Genomic DNA, 15,423 nt, shown 5'->3' with positions numbered 1-15,423 from the left:
GAGCATAGGTTATGAGATCGAGTCATGTAATCAGCCAATGATGATTATGTTAGGATAAGCTACCTACATGGAACCTTTTTGAGATTTAGGTTTGACATATCATCATTAAAAATATATTTATTTATAGCCCACTGCATGTTGACGTGCCCGCTACACGCCCATGTCGGCCAGCTGTAGTCGCCTCAGCGTGCCTTCAACATCTCTTCCACTTATATATGCTTAAAGAAATACACAAATGACTGACGGAAAGTGAAAAATCGATTTTAATTTATTCTTTTTAGTTTTTATCACATAAGGATATATTTGATCATTCTTGCAAAGTTCACATATATCTTTTGATATTTACAACAAGCCAACCAAAATAACATATTTCGTAAAATCTCACTAGTGGAGTTTGGAGGTAGAGGTATAAAAACCTTATAATTATCTCGTGGAAGAGAAACTATTTTCGAACCTAGCAAATATTTTGATATTTCTTTCTTACTTTTTGGTTTATTTTCACAAATTCTAGAAAGAATTGGATAAAACAAAAAAAAAAACAGAGGTGAAACACTTGTGGAGAAAACATTGTCTTTCTTGTTAAAGAATTCCTCCATGTCTGAAAATCCATTACAGCTTCTGTTCAAGACATACGAGAAAGTATCGAATTCTATCCAAACCCAACTTGCTCAGTTCATAGGTGCAATCCCAAAAGTTCATTCATCTCATAATAATAATGATGATCACCATTCCTTCTCTTTGCTCTCTTCTTCATCTTCTTCCAAGAATCAACTTGCTTCAACTATGCTGCTTCAACATTCTGAATCACCCAAGAAGGTATTTTTAAGGGTCTTCAATTTTATTTTATTATTTTTGTAGTTTGGTATTGTGGTTTTAGTGTTATTGTGGAGGTATGCAGATAATGCACAACAAGTGTTTGATGAAAGTTCTCATAGAGAATATGGGTGTCTTTTTAATTGTACTGGTGAAATATGTTTGATTGATGAAATGGGTTTTGAGCTATTTTACCTGAATTGACAATGGTGCCTTGAAGTGGAGGAGTTAGTGTTTTCAAGAGGGTGGTTCAAAATATGAAAGAAGTAAACACACAAAGAAGCCAAAAGCGGTTCAATTTCTAATATACATAAAAAATAGGATTTTAACCATGTATGAACAGTGTAACTTGGCACTGTAGGGGGTTCGGAGTTCGGACCCTCCCCTGCTTATGGGTCAGTGTTCTCTCTAGTAGTATATGCTAGATGAGGCTAAGTGTTTACCAGATAGTACTAAGGAAAAAGAAAAAAAAATGTTTCTTTTGTGTCAAAGGTAGAGGTAAGTTCTGCGTACATACTACCATCCCTATACCCCACTTGTGGGATTACAAGGATATGTTGTTGTTGTTTTGAATCAAACGTATGAAGGGTTTCGAACTCTACCTATATGAAGAGCATAGCCAGTTCCAGGGCCGGATAAAAAAGCAGTGTCGCAGTATGTAGATGCAAGCATAAAAATAGCTAACTGTGATTTATCCTCTGCTCTGGATACTATTTGTTGCGACATGCTACTTGGATGTGTGCTACATTGTCAAAGTGGAGTTGGCTTGAATATAGCAGAACGGATATAGAGAATTTATATAGTTGGTCTGAACTATGTTCGGGAATTGAGGTGTAGTTGATAATATCAATGCAGGAGGATTTTGCAATTTCCACCAACAACTACATAGTGATTGAATTGCTTTCTTAAAGAAGTCTTGGTATAAGAGGGGGAGTGAATGTATTGTCGCAATTGGGTTACTTTGAGCTATTACTTCTTTCATTTGTAACAACTTCATTGGTGCTGCACGGGGAGTATTTATGTTTAGCAGCGGTTGATTTTTTTGTTGAGAGGTGTTGTTTTAGACTGGGAATATCTTGTTCAACAATTGATCTTAGATTGTATAAATGGGAGTTGATGCATCAAATAATATTAGTCTTAGGTATTTGCTCTAGATCTCTTATCCATCTAGCTCTTTGGTATGCAACTGTTCTGGAAGATCGAGACATTAGGTGCTCATTATTCACCAGGATAATGTAACCCAGCATATCTTGGTTTTCAGTTGTTAATCATTTGTTTTTCACACCACATATTTTTTTTAATGTAGTAAGCTATAATATTTGTGTCACTCCTTTTAATTAAAACAGAAAATCTCAACATATAGTTAGTGAACATAATTGTTAACCAACCAACTTTCTTTCTCAGGAGAAAAGTTCTAGCCCAGTGACTAAAGAAGAGCTTGGAAGAGCTACTTGGACTTTTCTTCACACACTTGGAGCTCAGGTCAAGTATCCATCTTTTCTATAGCAGCAGTTCTCTTTCTACTCAGCTTTAAAAACCTTGCAATGAGAAATTTTAGCCCAAGTTGTTAAGGGATTTCAGTTGAACAGTATTTAGATATAAAACATGTTCATTAATTTTGTCGATACCATAGTTAAGAGAAGTGAAACCACTTATTACCCCTCTAATTGTTTGATCATGATCATTAATTCTTCTATTTTGACAATTAATGGTCTGGTTTTTATTTTATCCTACAGTGTTGTTATATATTTAGTCTACCTGATGCTCTTGATGGTTAATAAAAATGTCTTTTAAGCACGGACACCATGGTTGTAGAAAATGTCTTTTGGAAGTGTAATTATACAATAATGGTCCGCAGGGTAATCCTTATCCGCATAGTTCTCTTTTCGTTTTGTGCTCGAAAGTAATACTTATTTCTCATTGAAATTTCTTACCTGTTGACCTTTATGATCATGAGCTCACTTGTTCCTTTTTTCCAGTATCCAGACAAGCCAACCAGACAACAAAGGAAGGATGTGAAAGAACTGGTATGGTGCTCAGTCACCCTAAATGACTGTTTTTTCTTGATCTCAAAATTGTGTTTGAAAGATGATATTACATTAGGTCAACGGAGCTACTTTAGAAAGTTGAGGGCTAAATCTGCTAATAGTGATTATCTAGGGGTAGAATAGTTTTCCCTTATCCCTAGTTCATATGGAACAAAATTCCGTTCTTTTCTTGAGCTTTTCATAAGCAATGAGACAAAATTAAGGTGACTGTCAGTATGGGAAGTGTTACACATCGATGCGTCCATTTTATTGCAAGTTCTTCCATTATATACTTCATGACCTTGAGGTCCGTATCACATAAGGATTCTGCTCATAGGTTTGGAGAAAATATTGAGGCTTTTTAGAAACTAAAGGATTGCTTTTGTTGTTTGCCTGCAGATGGCAATATTATCTCGCATGTACCCTTGCAACGAATGTGCAGATCACTTCAAAGAAGTTCTAAGGTACCTAGTTTATGAGCTTTCTCGAGAGCAATAGCGATGGGGTATATTTTCTTTTTACAGAATTGTCCAGTTCTTTTTCCAATTCTAAAACTGTTCAACTTATTTGGTATGGGATTGGCTTAACATTCCCATGTGGTAGCCTTTGCTAGGTGCATTTTTTAAAATGTGATTGGGGCGTGCCTCAAGGGTGCTTTGGGGCGAGGCAAGGCAAAGCAAAGCACCTTCGAGTGCACTACAGAGTTTACTGCTTGCGAACACTGATGCACACACGTGGGTGTCTTGCGCCTAACACTGAGGTGCACGACGGCCGAACTTTATATGTCCTAGTCTGTGATGGACAATTTGCCACTTAGTTATAAATTATTATTTTTTGTGATGGCCCACTTGGTGACTGACTTCCATTGTATTCTTTATTGTTGTCTCCACAAAAATCATACCATTAAACTATCCTTTTACTCCCAAAACGTAGTTCTTGCTGACACGTAACAAATTCCTTTTCCATCATTTTCTTTACCTTTCGCTGTCCTACGGGTTAGGCTTGGGGTAGTTTGGCGCCCTACCTGTTTCTCCCTTAGTACCAGCAGTATTAGCAGTTTTCACCTGTGATTTATGTGGCTACCAATTGTGTCGTGTGTTTTGGTTATCATTTTACTTTGATGTTTACTGTCTCCTTTTCTATACGATATGTGATGCTTCCTCTAGTACTTGTTATGTTTGTTTTCTTTTGTATGTTCTGTGGTATCTGTTACCTGTGTTGGAAGTCTTTCGGAAAGTGTACCTGTCAGGTCTGCTTACATTCTACCCTCCACATACCCCACGTTGTGAGATTACACTGGGTATGCTGGTGGTGGTGGTGGCTGTGTACATAAAGAGTCAAGTGAAAAAAGAGATGAGTTGCAAGCGACTGAGTCAATGGTGGACATTAAAGGGCAGAAACCAATTAGTCTGCTGCCATAAAAATGCTCAAAAAGCTTAATGAGTTTCTTCCTGTATGTTAATGAACTTTGTTGCTCATGTTCTTTACAGAGCAAATCCTGTACAAGCTGGATCTCAAGCTGAATTTTCACAATGGTTATGTCACGTGCACAATGTTGTCAATAGAAGGTACTGCGACTTCCCCTTTTTTAACCCGACCAATCATAACCTTTACTTCTCTCTGCTGATAAATGAACTTGTCTAATCCCCTTTATGTTCATTATAGAAAGATTCTCTGGAGTTGAGTATTCATCCAGTGACAGAACTACTTTAGTTAATTGCTACTGTTAAATGGACCTTGCATGACTCAACCCCAAACGCTCCAAGCCATATAAAATCATGTGGGATCTTGTCCTGGCTGATGTGGGACATGCACATCACCCCACACCAGACACAGACCGGACTGGAGCGTTCACAATCATGAAGTGGGGGTATATTCATGATCACCGCATGGTCCAGGGTCCCCACATCAGACCCAATGGCCCAACTCTAATACCATGTTAAATGAATCTTGGGTCTAATTCAACCCCAATAGCTAGCTCAAAGGGAGGAGGTTTGCCCAATCCATAAAGGAGTCCCAGGATCTTATTCCTGTCCAATATGGGACATTCTCATCAGCTTCCCAATTTTTTCTTTAATGGGTCTTTAAAAACTTATCTTTATCAGATTAGTTCTTCTGTCTCTTTTAAAAACCGATACATAATCTTATTACTGTATGTCTGAAGCAAATTTCAACAATTCTATACAGTTTGAGCAAGCCTAAATTTCCATGTGACCGGGTTGATGCTCGGTGGGGCAAGCTTGACTGTGAGCAGCACGCATGTGATTTGCAAGGCACTGATAAGTTTTGGTTTTGACACACATATTGAAGCTCTTATATCAGGAACATGGCATACAAGAAAAGATGATCCCAGATTTTGTTGCATCATTCAAACCTCCAATCCAAGGAAACGAGATGCGTATTTTTTACTTTGAGAGCATTCAGTATGTATTATAATACCTCTTCATTGTTGAAAACTTGATGTGGCAACCCTTTCCAAGGTGAAGCCTCTGTTCCCAGAGAAATGTAAATTTCTTTCTGCAATGCAAAGTGGCATCTGTATCTATATTCTTGAATGCTGGTTATAAACCTTTGAAAGCCTGGAAGAGACTGAAGTAGTGTTGATGTTTTCATTTTTGGCTTTCTGCACTCTAAGTAACAAAAAAGTGGCAGAAAATTACCCGACATCCGAAAGAAAAAAATCGCGAGGCAAAAGATTATATATATTTTTTTATGACAAGGGAAACCCGCCCGCATCCGCTACCCTTTGGGTGCGCACAGGGTAAAACCCCCGGTCCTATGCAATAGCTCGCAAATGAGGTAATCCGCACTAGGCAAGCCCGGTGTGACGAGCTCGACCCAGAAGGCAAACCCCTTGCTTTCGCTGGCAAGGGGTTTCAAACTTGAGACCTTCAACATGGAAGTCCCAAGCCCAAACCACTGGGCCACCTTGAAGGGTAAAGATAATATTTTTGTATCATGATATAACATAAGTTATGCTTACAAGGCAACACAAGTTATGTCACGTAATTCTAATAGAAGTTATGTTGTTAGAGGCATAAGTTCAGTACATAACCCACGACATAAATAGGCAAAAGTTCAGTTTTAAAATTCACAAAGTTATGCCTAACATTTATATCTTGTGAATTAGATGTTATGCAACTTATGCCAGACAAGGCAAAAGCTAAGGGTACTTTTAACTCATGAAATTTCATTATGTAATGAGAAACAAAGCCAAAAATTAAAGACCACCCCGAAATAGAGACCATCCTTGCAAAAAACTTGAAGAACATTATGAAATATTCTACAAATTCCCTTCTCATCAATCTCAACTATCTAATTATCTATGTTTCATTGAAGCCATTTGGTAATTGCTGCTTATCTATGTAATTATGGCAATCATACCTATTTTTATGACAAGATAAATAAACATCCAGAAGGTATTCTTGCAAAAATAGTGTCAAATGAAATTTATTTTGGTTATTCTAAAGTCAGTACAACCTTTAGAAGGGATAAACTCTCATTAGACATTTAGGAAATATGTACTTGAGAGTATAACAACATATTCAACATAGTCCCACAAAATAGTATCTAGAGAAGGTAGAGTATACACAAACCTTACCTTTTTAGAGAGAATGTTTCATACACGATGATGAATGAGCTATTAGCCTAATTAACAAGTGCCATTTGGTATTCAGTAGTGTGACGAACGAATATAAAATCATTCAAGAATTTTAGGAACAGTAACAGATCAAACTTCTTCACCAGTCCATGCCAAAATCATGAATCATTCAGAAAAAGTAAAATACATATGTGACTCTTTTATCCAATCTGATAAAAGCTATAAAGACGAGTAGCGTGAACCAGTGTTGTAGACACGACCACCTAGTCCAAGCAAACTAAAAGAAAGATTCAATACTATTCTAAGCAGTTATTCAATAATAGCGTGAACCAGTTTCATAGACGCGACCGCCTGGGTATTGTACTCTAGGTTCATATCCGTGATCCCTTCCACTGTTGCCAAGATATCGAGCATTCTCCCTGTAAGAATCATAACTATCAGCATTATAGGCTGCTTGCCGTTCTCCTGCTGGAGAGTTATAGGCAACTTGTCGCTCCCCTGCTGGAGAGTTTGCCACATATCCACGAGCATTGTTAGCGCTCATGTTGCTGTGTCGATAGTTTTCCAAAGCAACTTGCTCATACTGTTGTTTTCTAGCATGAGACTCCCTTCGAAGGACTTCATCTCTGTGATTAGCTTGCCGGGCGCGAAGGGCAACTAGCTGTTCTTGATATTGTGTGTTGATTGCATTTATCCGCTGAAATATAAGCCAAAAATGTTACTCTCATTAAAACAAGATTTCTATACCAATAAAAGCTTAACATACAATGTCACATACAGAAACATCGAGAACCTCTACCCTCAATACTTAGTTGTAAACCATAACTGATCTAAAAGCAATACTAGGATGAAAATCCTGCAAGATTTTGCAGTGTATTGTCCATATATGTGCGACTGCCTTAATTATATTACTTAATATTTCAATATCAAAATTCTATACAATAACATAACATAGTTACATGACATGAATACAAAGTAAAGAAGGAGTAACATCATAAACTGGGAATCTTAGCATTCTTATATAAGCCATAGATGTTGTGAGTGCCATGCTGATTTTCAGTTTCATGTCTGGAAAGATTCTGTACTTTTATCTATCTACTTCTCGTGATGTTTTGGTTCTTTATTTGAGTATACTTTTCACAATAAAAAGTATCAGGTTCTCCATTTGAGTTTACTTTTCACCAGAAAAAGTATCCCCTCATTTTAAATGTGGCTCTAGGGAAAAGAATATTTATTACAGAAGAAAAATGTTTTTGCATGCAATTATTCCCACATCAAAGTTTGTTAACAGTTTGAACTTAATTGAACATAAAACTGTAACTTAACTCCACATCCCAAGTAGAACAACGTCGCAAACTGAGAATCCCCGAAGGAGACAAATGTCTGGCCAGGGTTTAGAAGGAATGCCGTTCATGGTGATGAGTGATGACTTATGAGGAAGCCCGTAATTCACCTAGTTCATTTTCTTTATACAATGCTGTCCAAGTCAGATTCTGCATACCTGAATTAATTTCATGGAATACCTGCTACCTCCCACTAGTAGAGGTATATGCCAATGCTTGAACAGATGGGATGAAATCAGTGTTGTTGCCTCCACTAGAATTTGAACCTGAGACCTTGTGGTTCTCAACCCACTTAAGTGACCACTGGACCACACCTTTAGGTGCTCTATAACTCACCTAAATCATAACCATTTAACTTATACTGACAGGAAAAGAAGATAACGACCCATTTTTTTTTTCTTCTTTTCTAAGTATTTCTAAGTTAATGTTTGTACATCAGCTAAATCCTGTTTGACAAACTTGAAGAGAATGAAGCCAACCTCAATTGAGGTCACATACCATCTAGTAAGGTGACTGCTTGCTCTTCAATGTGTATACATACTAGGTTGCTGCTATAGAAATTCTGATGGAGGAAGTTTAAAGAGACATAATGAACTCAAGAAAAAATCTATCTACGCTTTGAGTCACCATCCCTGTCAAGACATGCATAGTAGCACATACTTGTTAATTTTTTCCCTTTGCTTTAAATAAGTAGAGAATGATATTCTAGTCTTGTAAACGAGCACGGATATAAGCTTCTTGATAATTTTTGGCATAAATACTTTAATTTGTATTTAGCAGAACTTATGCTTTTGAATAGCAGAACTTAGATCTGGTTCACAATTATGCTAAAGCTTGACCAGTATGTCCTAATCCTGAGTTGATTTGAAGTTAGATCTTAACTGGTACAAAATACTGGATGAAACATTAAAATTTTGCACCAGAAACAGGGAGGAAGTACAAGGATTATGTATTTCCACTGAGAAGAAAGGCTCAAAAATTTTAATGCAACATATGAAGAGAAAAGAAGGTTCCACACTAATTAGCAAAATAGCTGAAAATGCATAAAACATCAGCAAATCTATCACAAACATTTTTATTCAACCTCCCCAGTCCCCCAAGATTCATCAGTTACATACATATATTTAGGAAGTAGAAAATGTGAAGATAAAAGCCTCAGAAAAGTTCTAGACTCAGCAGCTAATATCCTTCTTTCACACCATGTAATAACTTATAGCCACAAACTTAATTTGGGTATACAAGTTCTCTTGATAAGACAGACACTGTGTAACAAGGAAGTTGCAGATTTCGATTCTGTGAAACCAGTATTATATCTAAGAAAATTCATTTGTATCTTACTGAAGAAAGTAGGTATGATAATTTATCCTCTAGTCATAACTATTCACTGCTGTTCTACCCACGCAGGGTGGGCACTTGAAAGCAGCCAAGGAATATGGATAAAAGTTTCAGTACCTACTATATATGCAAGAAACAGATTATAGAAGGAACATTGAAACAGTCTAACCTACCTAAATTAGACGTTCAACATAAACATTTTTTTGAAACTTGGAAGTACAAGCTTAACCTTTGATCCTATTCATATATTGCAGACTACTTGGCACATTAAAATATTATTTTTTTATAACTGGTAAGATTGTATTCTTCATTAAGAGCATGTTGGCCACCTCCAAAAGTTTGTAGCTACTACAAGTCTCCTATCAAGTCCATTCAGCTTAATAAAGTTGATTAAAATATTGGAAGAGGGCACAGAGACATTGCTCAAACTCATTGAGGGAAGACAACTCCAGTAACGATGTCCATAGGAAACGTTCACTCATCTACAGGTACAACATTTTATTGTTCACTCATCTGAAGATGCTCTAACCATTGCCATTAACGATCTGTCTTTATGAGTAATAGCAACATCAAACAGCCCTAATGCTGTGTTTTGTATGCAGCTGCTAACACCAGCCTTTCCTTGCTCTGAACTGTTTACCCAGTGATAGATAAAATATTTATACAAATCATATGAATCACAATGACTGAGATGATGAGATCATTAAGCAAACACAACTAAAAGTTACGATATATTTTGATGGAGGGGTTGTGATATATTGTCAACACTGTCACAAACTTCATACAAGCTCCAAACTTGATGTACAACTAATTGACCAATAATAAGATTATCCAAGTGAACTAAGCATCCAAACTCCACAACCAAGCAAACTGAATCAAATATAATATGAGGTAAGGAGTAAAGCTTTATCAGGCACAGACAAGCACAGTTTCCAAAGTATTTTTGGCTACAGGCCCTTGGAAATGGCACTTTAACAGGTTTACTAGGCTTTGATCTGATATATTTTTACGTCATACTTTGATCTGTTTTACTGTAGCAGATAGTGCTCATTAATCTAAAGATGGTTGGACAAAATATTAAGGTAAGGTATTGATTTTCTGTTCCAAGAAACTTGAAGAGAAGATAAGTTGTGAGGAATTGCAAGAATGCTCTTTATTGATAGAACTAAGATGTTAAGGGAATATTTGTGTCTCTCAGTTGAAATCATGCAATTGCACGGGATTGACAGCTATGGATATTTGTAGAAATCAAAAGCTGGGCAGAAGAACTCGGAAGGGAAGGGAGTCTCTCCATGTATGTAAGCATTAGTATATCCTAAAAAAGATGTAGATAATGCATAGTGTGGCATTACCCTTTTAAATGCACCTCTTTCGAACTTGACATTAATGAAGAATTCACTATGTTATTGGAGCACTAAAGTAAACTGAACTAACCTCCCTATGCCTAGAATTTTCGGCATCCTCTGCATCATTTTGCTCCTTGGTCAGTTTCATTATATCATCAAGGAATTTCTTTTCAAGACCTTCCAAAGTCTGCTGTACAGGTTTATCTTCATAACCAATATCCATGTCTTCTTCACGAGGCTGTGCTCTGGGATCCTTGCCACCTTGATTCTCTACTGCCAACCTTGGATCAGACCTCTGACCCTGGTAGTAGGATCTAGATGCTTCACTCCCCTGGCCTATAGGAAAGGCACTGTTGAATGAGTTGAAACATAGAAAGACAAGCACTACTTTCCAAAAATAAAAAAATGCTGATACCACCTTATAAAAGTTACCTATGTATCACTAGGACAGTATAGTGCCTTTAATCAGAATGAGCAAATTCAATACTTCCAAACACATTCTAACATTCATAAGTCAGCATTATTAACAAAATAGGAAGGTAAGAAAGAAGTAAACCCATTTTATGAAAGGCAACAATAGTCCGAAACAACTACAAGGCTGCATGATAAAGCTTTTGAATATATCCGTTCCATGACTTCAGTGGTAGTTGCTGGGAGCGATCAAGAAGGTTCTGGACCTCATAGTACCCACATATGACAGATCTGTGGAGCCTTTTTGCATTGAAAACTTAACCAATAATCAAGTAGGAACTGTAGATATGGATGCCACAGATTGTCTAATAAGAGGAATGCAATTGTTCCCTTCTGTTGTAATTCAATTTGTACACTTTGACTTTTAGGCAGTAGGAGCACTTTGACTTCATGCTTTAAATTAGATTTTGTCTAATCTAATTCCTTAGGAGATAAAAATTCAACTAGCACCCAAGGGTACCACCTAGTGGTCAAAGTGTGTGCAAACCTTACAGACAGATTTAAATCTCAGTAGAGATAATAAGCACTAGTTGATTTCTTCCCATCTGCCTAAGCCTTGGACAAAGTTACTCTGGTATCGTTGATGAGAGGTAGCAGGTAACCAACTGAATAGTCGAATTACGCAAGATGGCCCCGACACCACCATTATTTTAAATGAAAAAATTTATCAGATAGTTTGAACTGATCTTCATTTTCTAGTTGAAGTTACATATTCCTTTATTTCAAAGGTTCTTATTGTCTTAGTGTCCCTCTATAAATTAGACCCTATGTATTTTGTTGCAACTGTATGAATTAAAATGCTTGATGCAACTGAAAAATTATCAGATAGTTTGAAGTGATCTTCATTTTCTAGTTGAAGTTACATATTCCTTTATTTCAAAGGTTCTTATTGTCTTAGTGTCCCTCTATAAATTAGACCCTATGTATTTTGTTGCAACTGTATGAATTAAAATGCTTGATGCAACTGAAAAATAAAGGTACGTCTGACAAATGTTAAACTCTTATATTCATGTTATTGGATTGTAGTCGAAGCATCTCAAATGTCTGCCTAGAGTGGTCATTGCATAAGCTTTATTAGAGTTGAGCTGCCAGAAGTAATGGGTGCAGTCCCATACAAATTCTTATATTGATCCACGAGTACACTGCTTCAGTTACAACATCAAAAACTAGTCTTTTTAAGGCAAATTTGGACCTTTAAAACAAAATGTTTCCAAAATCTCACTCATCTGCAAACTAGCACAAAAATCTTTAACCAAATTTTAAAAAGCTCCTGAAGATTACAGACCTTAATATAAGTGTTAAAACAATAACTAAACCTTAATCTCGAATAGGTGCCCCACTTTTGTGGATCTTTTGCCAAGAGGAAGTAAGGTTTCCACAAAAATGGAAGTTTTAATTAAATTTATCTACAAAACAGGCCTACGGGTGTGGCCTAGTGATCAATAAAGTGGATTGAAAACCATGAGCTTTCAAGTTCAAATTCCAAAGGAGGCAAAAACATCACTCATTTCTTCCCATTTGTACGAGCCTTGGTGGACACAGTTACAAGATACTTCTATTGATGAGAAATAGCAGGTACCACATGGAATTAATCAGGATGTGCACAAGTTAGCCCTGACACCACAATTATGGGGAAAAAAGTAGCTTTTGTGGTCATAATTGTTGCAACTATTATTTCCAAAACAAAATATTGCCTAGCAAAGAATCAGAAACTACTACTACCACACCAACAACTACTACTACTATTGCTAATCCTCAATCCCAAACATGTTGGATTCATCATAAATTGGCAAGTTTACGCTAGCTACCAGCCTATCACAACCTTCATCCTTCAATTGAAAATTTGTATTCATCTTTTTTTTTTTAAACTGAGCAAACACATAAGCAAACACACTTTATTCATCTTACCATTCAATAACTCATAATCAGATCTTAGTAACTAACTACTATCTGGACTTGGCACCGGCAATGTAAGCAAGCACAACCAAAAGGAAACTAAACAGAACCAAAAAAAAAAACCTAATTTTCAGGGAAAATCTGTAAATTATATCTGAAAAATGAAACTTTTAATAAATTTATCTACAAAACAGCAAGTAATAATAAACAAAAACACTAGAAAATTCAACAAAAAAAGGCGAAAAGGTCAAGACTTAGAGAGAAAATTACCTTCAGGATACATGTTGGGAGACATAGAATTTGTGGGTAATTTCGGGCTCTCTCGTTCCCATCTCCATTGTTGATGATGTTCCGACTTTATCTGCTGCTGTTGTTGCTGTTGATGCTGATGTTGCATCGTTTGGTGGCCGGAGTTGTACGTAGCATCGGCGCCGGAATCAGCACCACCGTAATGTCCACCGCCGGGACGTCTCATTTTTTTCTTCTTTCAGAATTTTGTGGTGCCACCAAAGTGTAGGGGGGAAAGGGTTTGAAAGATACCAATAAGTGCATATCAATGGTACCTTTGGTTGTAGTGATTGTACATCTTTTAACCAAGACAATTAATTTCCCCCTCTTATTTTTATTTTTATTTTTCGAGAGCAATTATTAGTAGCATAACAAAAAAGTTATTCATTTGATAGGTATACATCATTTGATATGTATACATTATGGACATTTCATTTTTCTATGTTTTACAAATATATAATTGGCTAGATCAAGGTATTGATAGTGATTTAATTTTTAATCATGTTAATATAATGTGATATATAATGAGATAGAATGCACTAGAGACAAAGACAAAAAAAAATATGTTACCTACTCTTAAAGAGTAAAATGAGCTATTTTATTATGAATTAAAGAATTTGAGAAATCTGATTTGATTTGACTTTTTCGAAAAAAATATTTTCAAAACATATTTTGGTTAAAATTTATATATTAGAATAATCCTTTGGTTAGTTTTTGAGAGATTTTTTCAACTGAATTTATTTTACCACTTACAATTTTGATTTAAAAAATAATAATATACATGTTTAAACATAATTTTAACTTTGTAATGTCATTTTTCAACTTTAATTTATAATAATAGTTTGTATCTCATAATTCATGTGTAAATGCTTACTTAGTGGATTTGTTTGACAATAAAGGTCTTATTAATTTGAAGTACAGTGAATATTAAATGACTTTGTAAATATATCTATTTTTGTCCTAATTTATAAGATATTGATTCAAAGTTTTTTTCCAAAAATAATGAGCATTGAAACTTGTGATAAAAAAAAAGTCTTAGATATTGTTAAGATTATAAATCATCTGATTAAGAATAAAATAAAAATTTTAAAATTAAATTATCTTTTGAATATATAAATATAATATTCTTTTCTTGGAAAGAACATAAATATGGCCGACTTGTAATTGAAGTTTTCAAGATATATTTTTTCTTTTTGGGAGTTCCATTACCTATATTTATTTTTGAAAAAAAAACTGAATAATTATGTTTTGAAACATTACTATTTGACCTGAGTTTAGATGGTAAGACTTTTGACAAATATGATGCTCTCGTGAACACCGTCCATTAAATCGGAACCTTCAATCATCATTTAATATATGTGAATACAATACATATTGTAAGTGTGATCAAGTATATGAAAATGATTTATATTTTTTTTCCATTAACAAAGAATCATAATGAAACAAATAAGACCATATATAGAGGTTTTTGGATAAAGAGCATATGGTTCTGAGCACTATCAATTTTCAGCTCATTCTTTGGGCATGTGATTCCAATAATTGTTGGCTGGAACAAGTATAAATAATTAAATACTTATGACATTATCAAATTTTGGCATATAAATTTTGAAATATGTCTAACTACAAACATCAAACTGATCAAAGTAAATAAAAATTATTTAAACAACAATTAGTTGTTGAAGATTAAATAAAGAATTGAGCATGAAATTAGTAGTCATTTTATATATGATCCTGAAGGTTTCAATTGAATTTAGTTCGTCGAAAAATTAACTAGAATAAAAGAAAAGTTTTTTTCGTGCGTATATAATGCAAATGTATATTATTGATCTCCTTTGAAAGATAACTCAAATTTTGCTTTAAATTATCTAAATCTCATGTACAATATTATTTTGTGTAATTTTTAATGAGACAATTGATAATAGTGTTTTTTTATGTATAAAAAAAAACTTCAACCAAATAATATCCAAACGCCTATTTAAGATTACATATATTAATGCATATATGTTCATAAAAACTTCTCAAAAATGGAACATAGATCCCCTTGTCTACCTATAAAGCAATGCCACTCAGCCTTGGCAGGAACAAACGTGTTCCCTCTACTCACCTGTATTGATTTGCAGATTTGAGATACCTTCAATTCATTGGAGGGATTTTGGGTGGGTGGGGGGGGGGGGGGGGGGGGGGNGGGGGGGGGGGGGGGGGGGGGGGGGGGGGGGGGGGGGGGGGGGGGGGGGGGATTTAGGCAGATAAATCTTATTAGCCTAACTTTGATCTTGTGTCAATTGTCCAATTGATGCTGGGAC

General features: G+C 35.5%; 2 protein-coding genes across 2 annotated transcripts; one reads left to right on the top strand and one right to left on the bottom strand.

Moving 5' to 3' along the window:
* The first annotated feature begins 490 nt into the window (after positions 1 to 490).
* On the top strand, positions 491 to 5,395 carry LOC125844196 (FAD-linked sulfhydryl oxidase ERV1). Its single transcript, XM_049523464.1, has 6 exons — positions 491 to 816; positions 2,218 to 2,295; positions 2,793 to 2,840; positions 3,240 to 3,304; positions 4,331 to 4,408; positions 5,028 to 5,395. Exons 1-6 carry the CDS (start codon positions 595 to 597, stop codon positions 5,134 to 5,136), a joined length of 600 nt encoding a protein of 199 aa, XP_049379421.1. The 5' UTR covers positions 491 to 594; the 3' UTR covers positions 5,137 to 5,395.
* A 1,156-nt stretch (positions 5,396 to 6,551) lies between these two features.
* On the bottom strand, positions 6,552 to 13,344 carry LOC125844194 (uncharacterized). Its single transcript, XM_049523461.1, has 3 exons — positions 13,103 to 13,344; positions 10,554 to 10,801; positions 6,552 to 7,138 (listed from the first exon to the last, which is right to left on the bottom strand). Exons 1-3 carry the CDS (start codon positions 13,305 to 13,307, stop codon positions 6,755 to 6,757), a joined length of 837 nt encoding a protein of 278 aa, XP_049379418.1. The 5' UTR covers positions 13,308 to 13,344; the 3' UTR covers positions 6,552 to 6,754.
* Between the last annotated feature and the right edge of the window lie 2,079 nt (positions 13,345 to 15,423).

Source organism: Solanum stenotomum, chromosome 11 (genome assembly GCF_019186545.1).
Source record: "Solanum stenotomum isolate F172 chromosome 11, ASM1918654v1, whole genome shotgun sequence".
NCBI lineage: Eukaryota > Viridiplantae > Streptophyta > Magnoliopsida > Solanales > Solanaceae > Solanum > Solanum stenotomum.
Note: the sequence above shows the minus strand (reverse complement) of the source record. Positions and strands in the feature narration are given on the sequence as shown.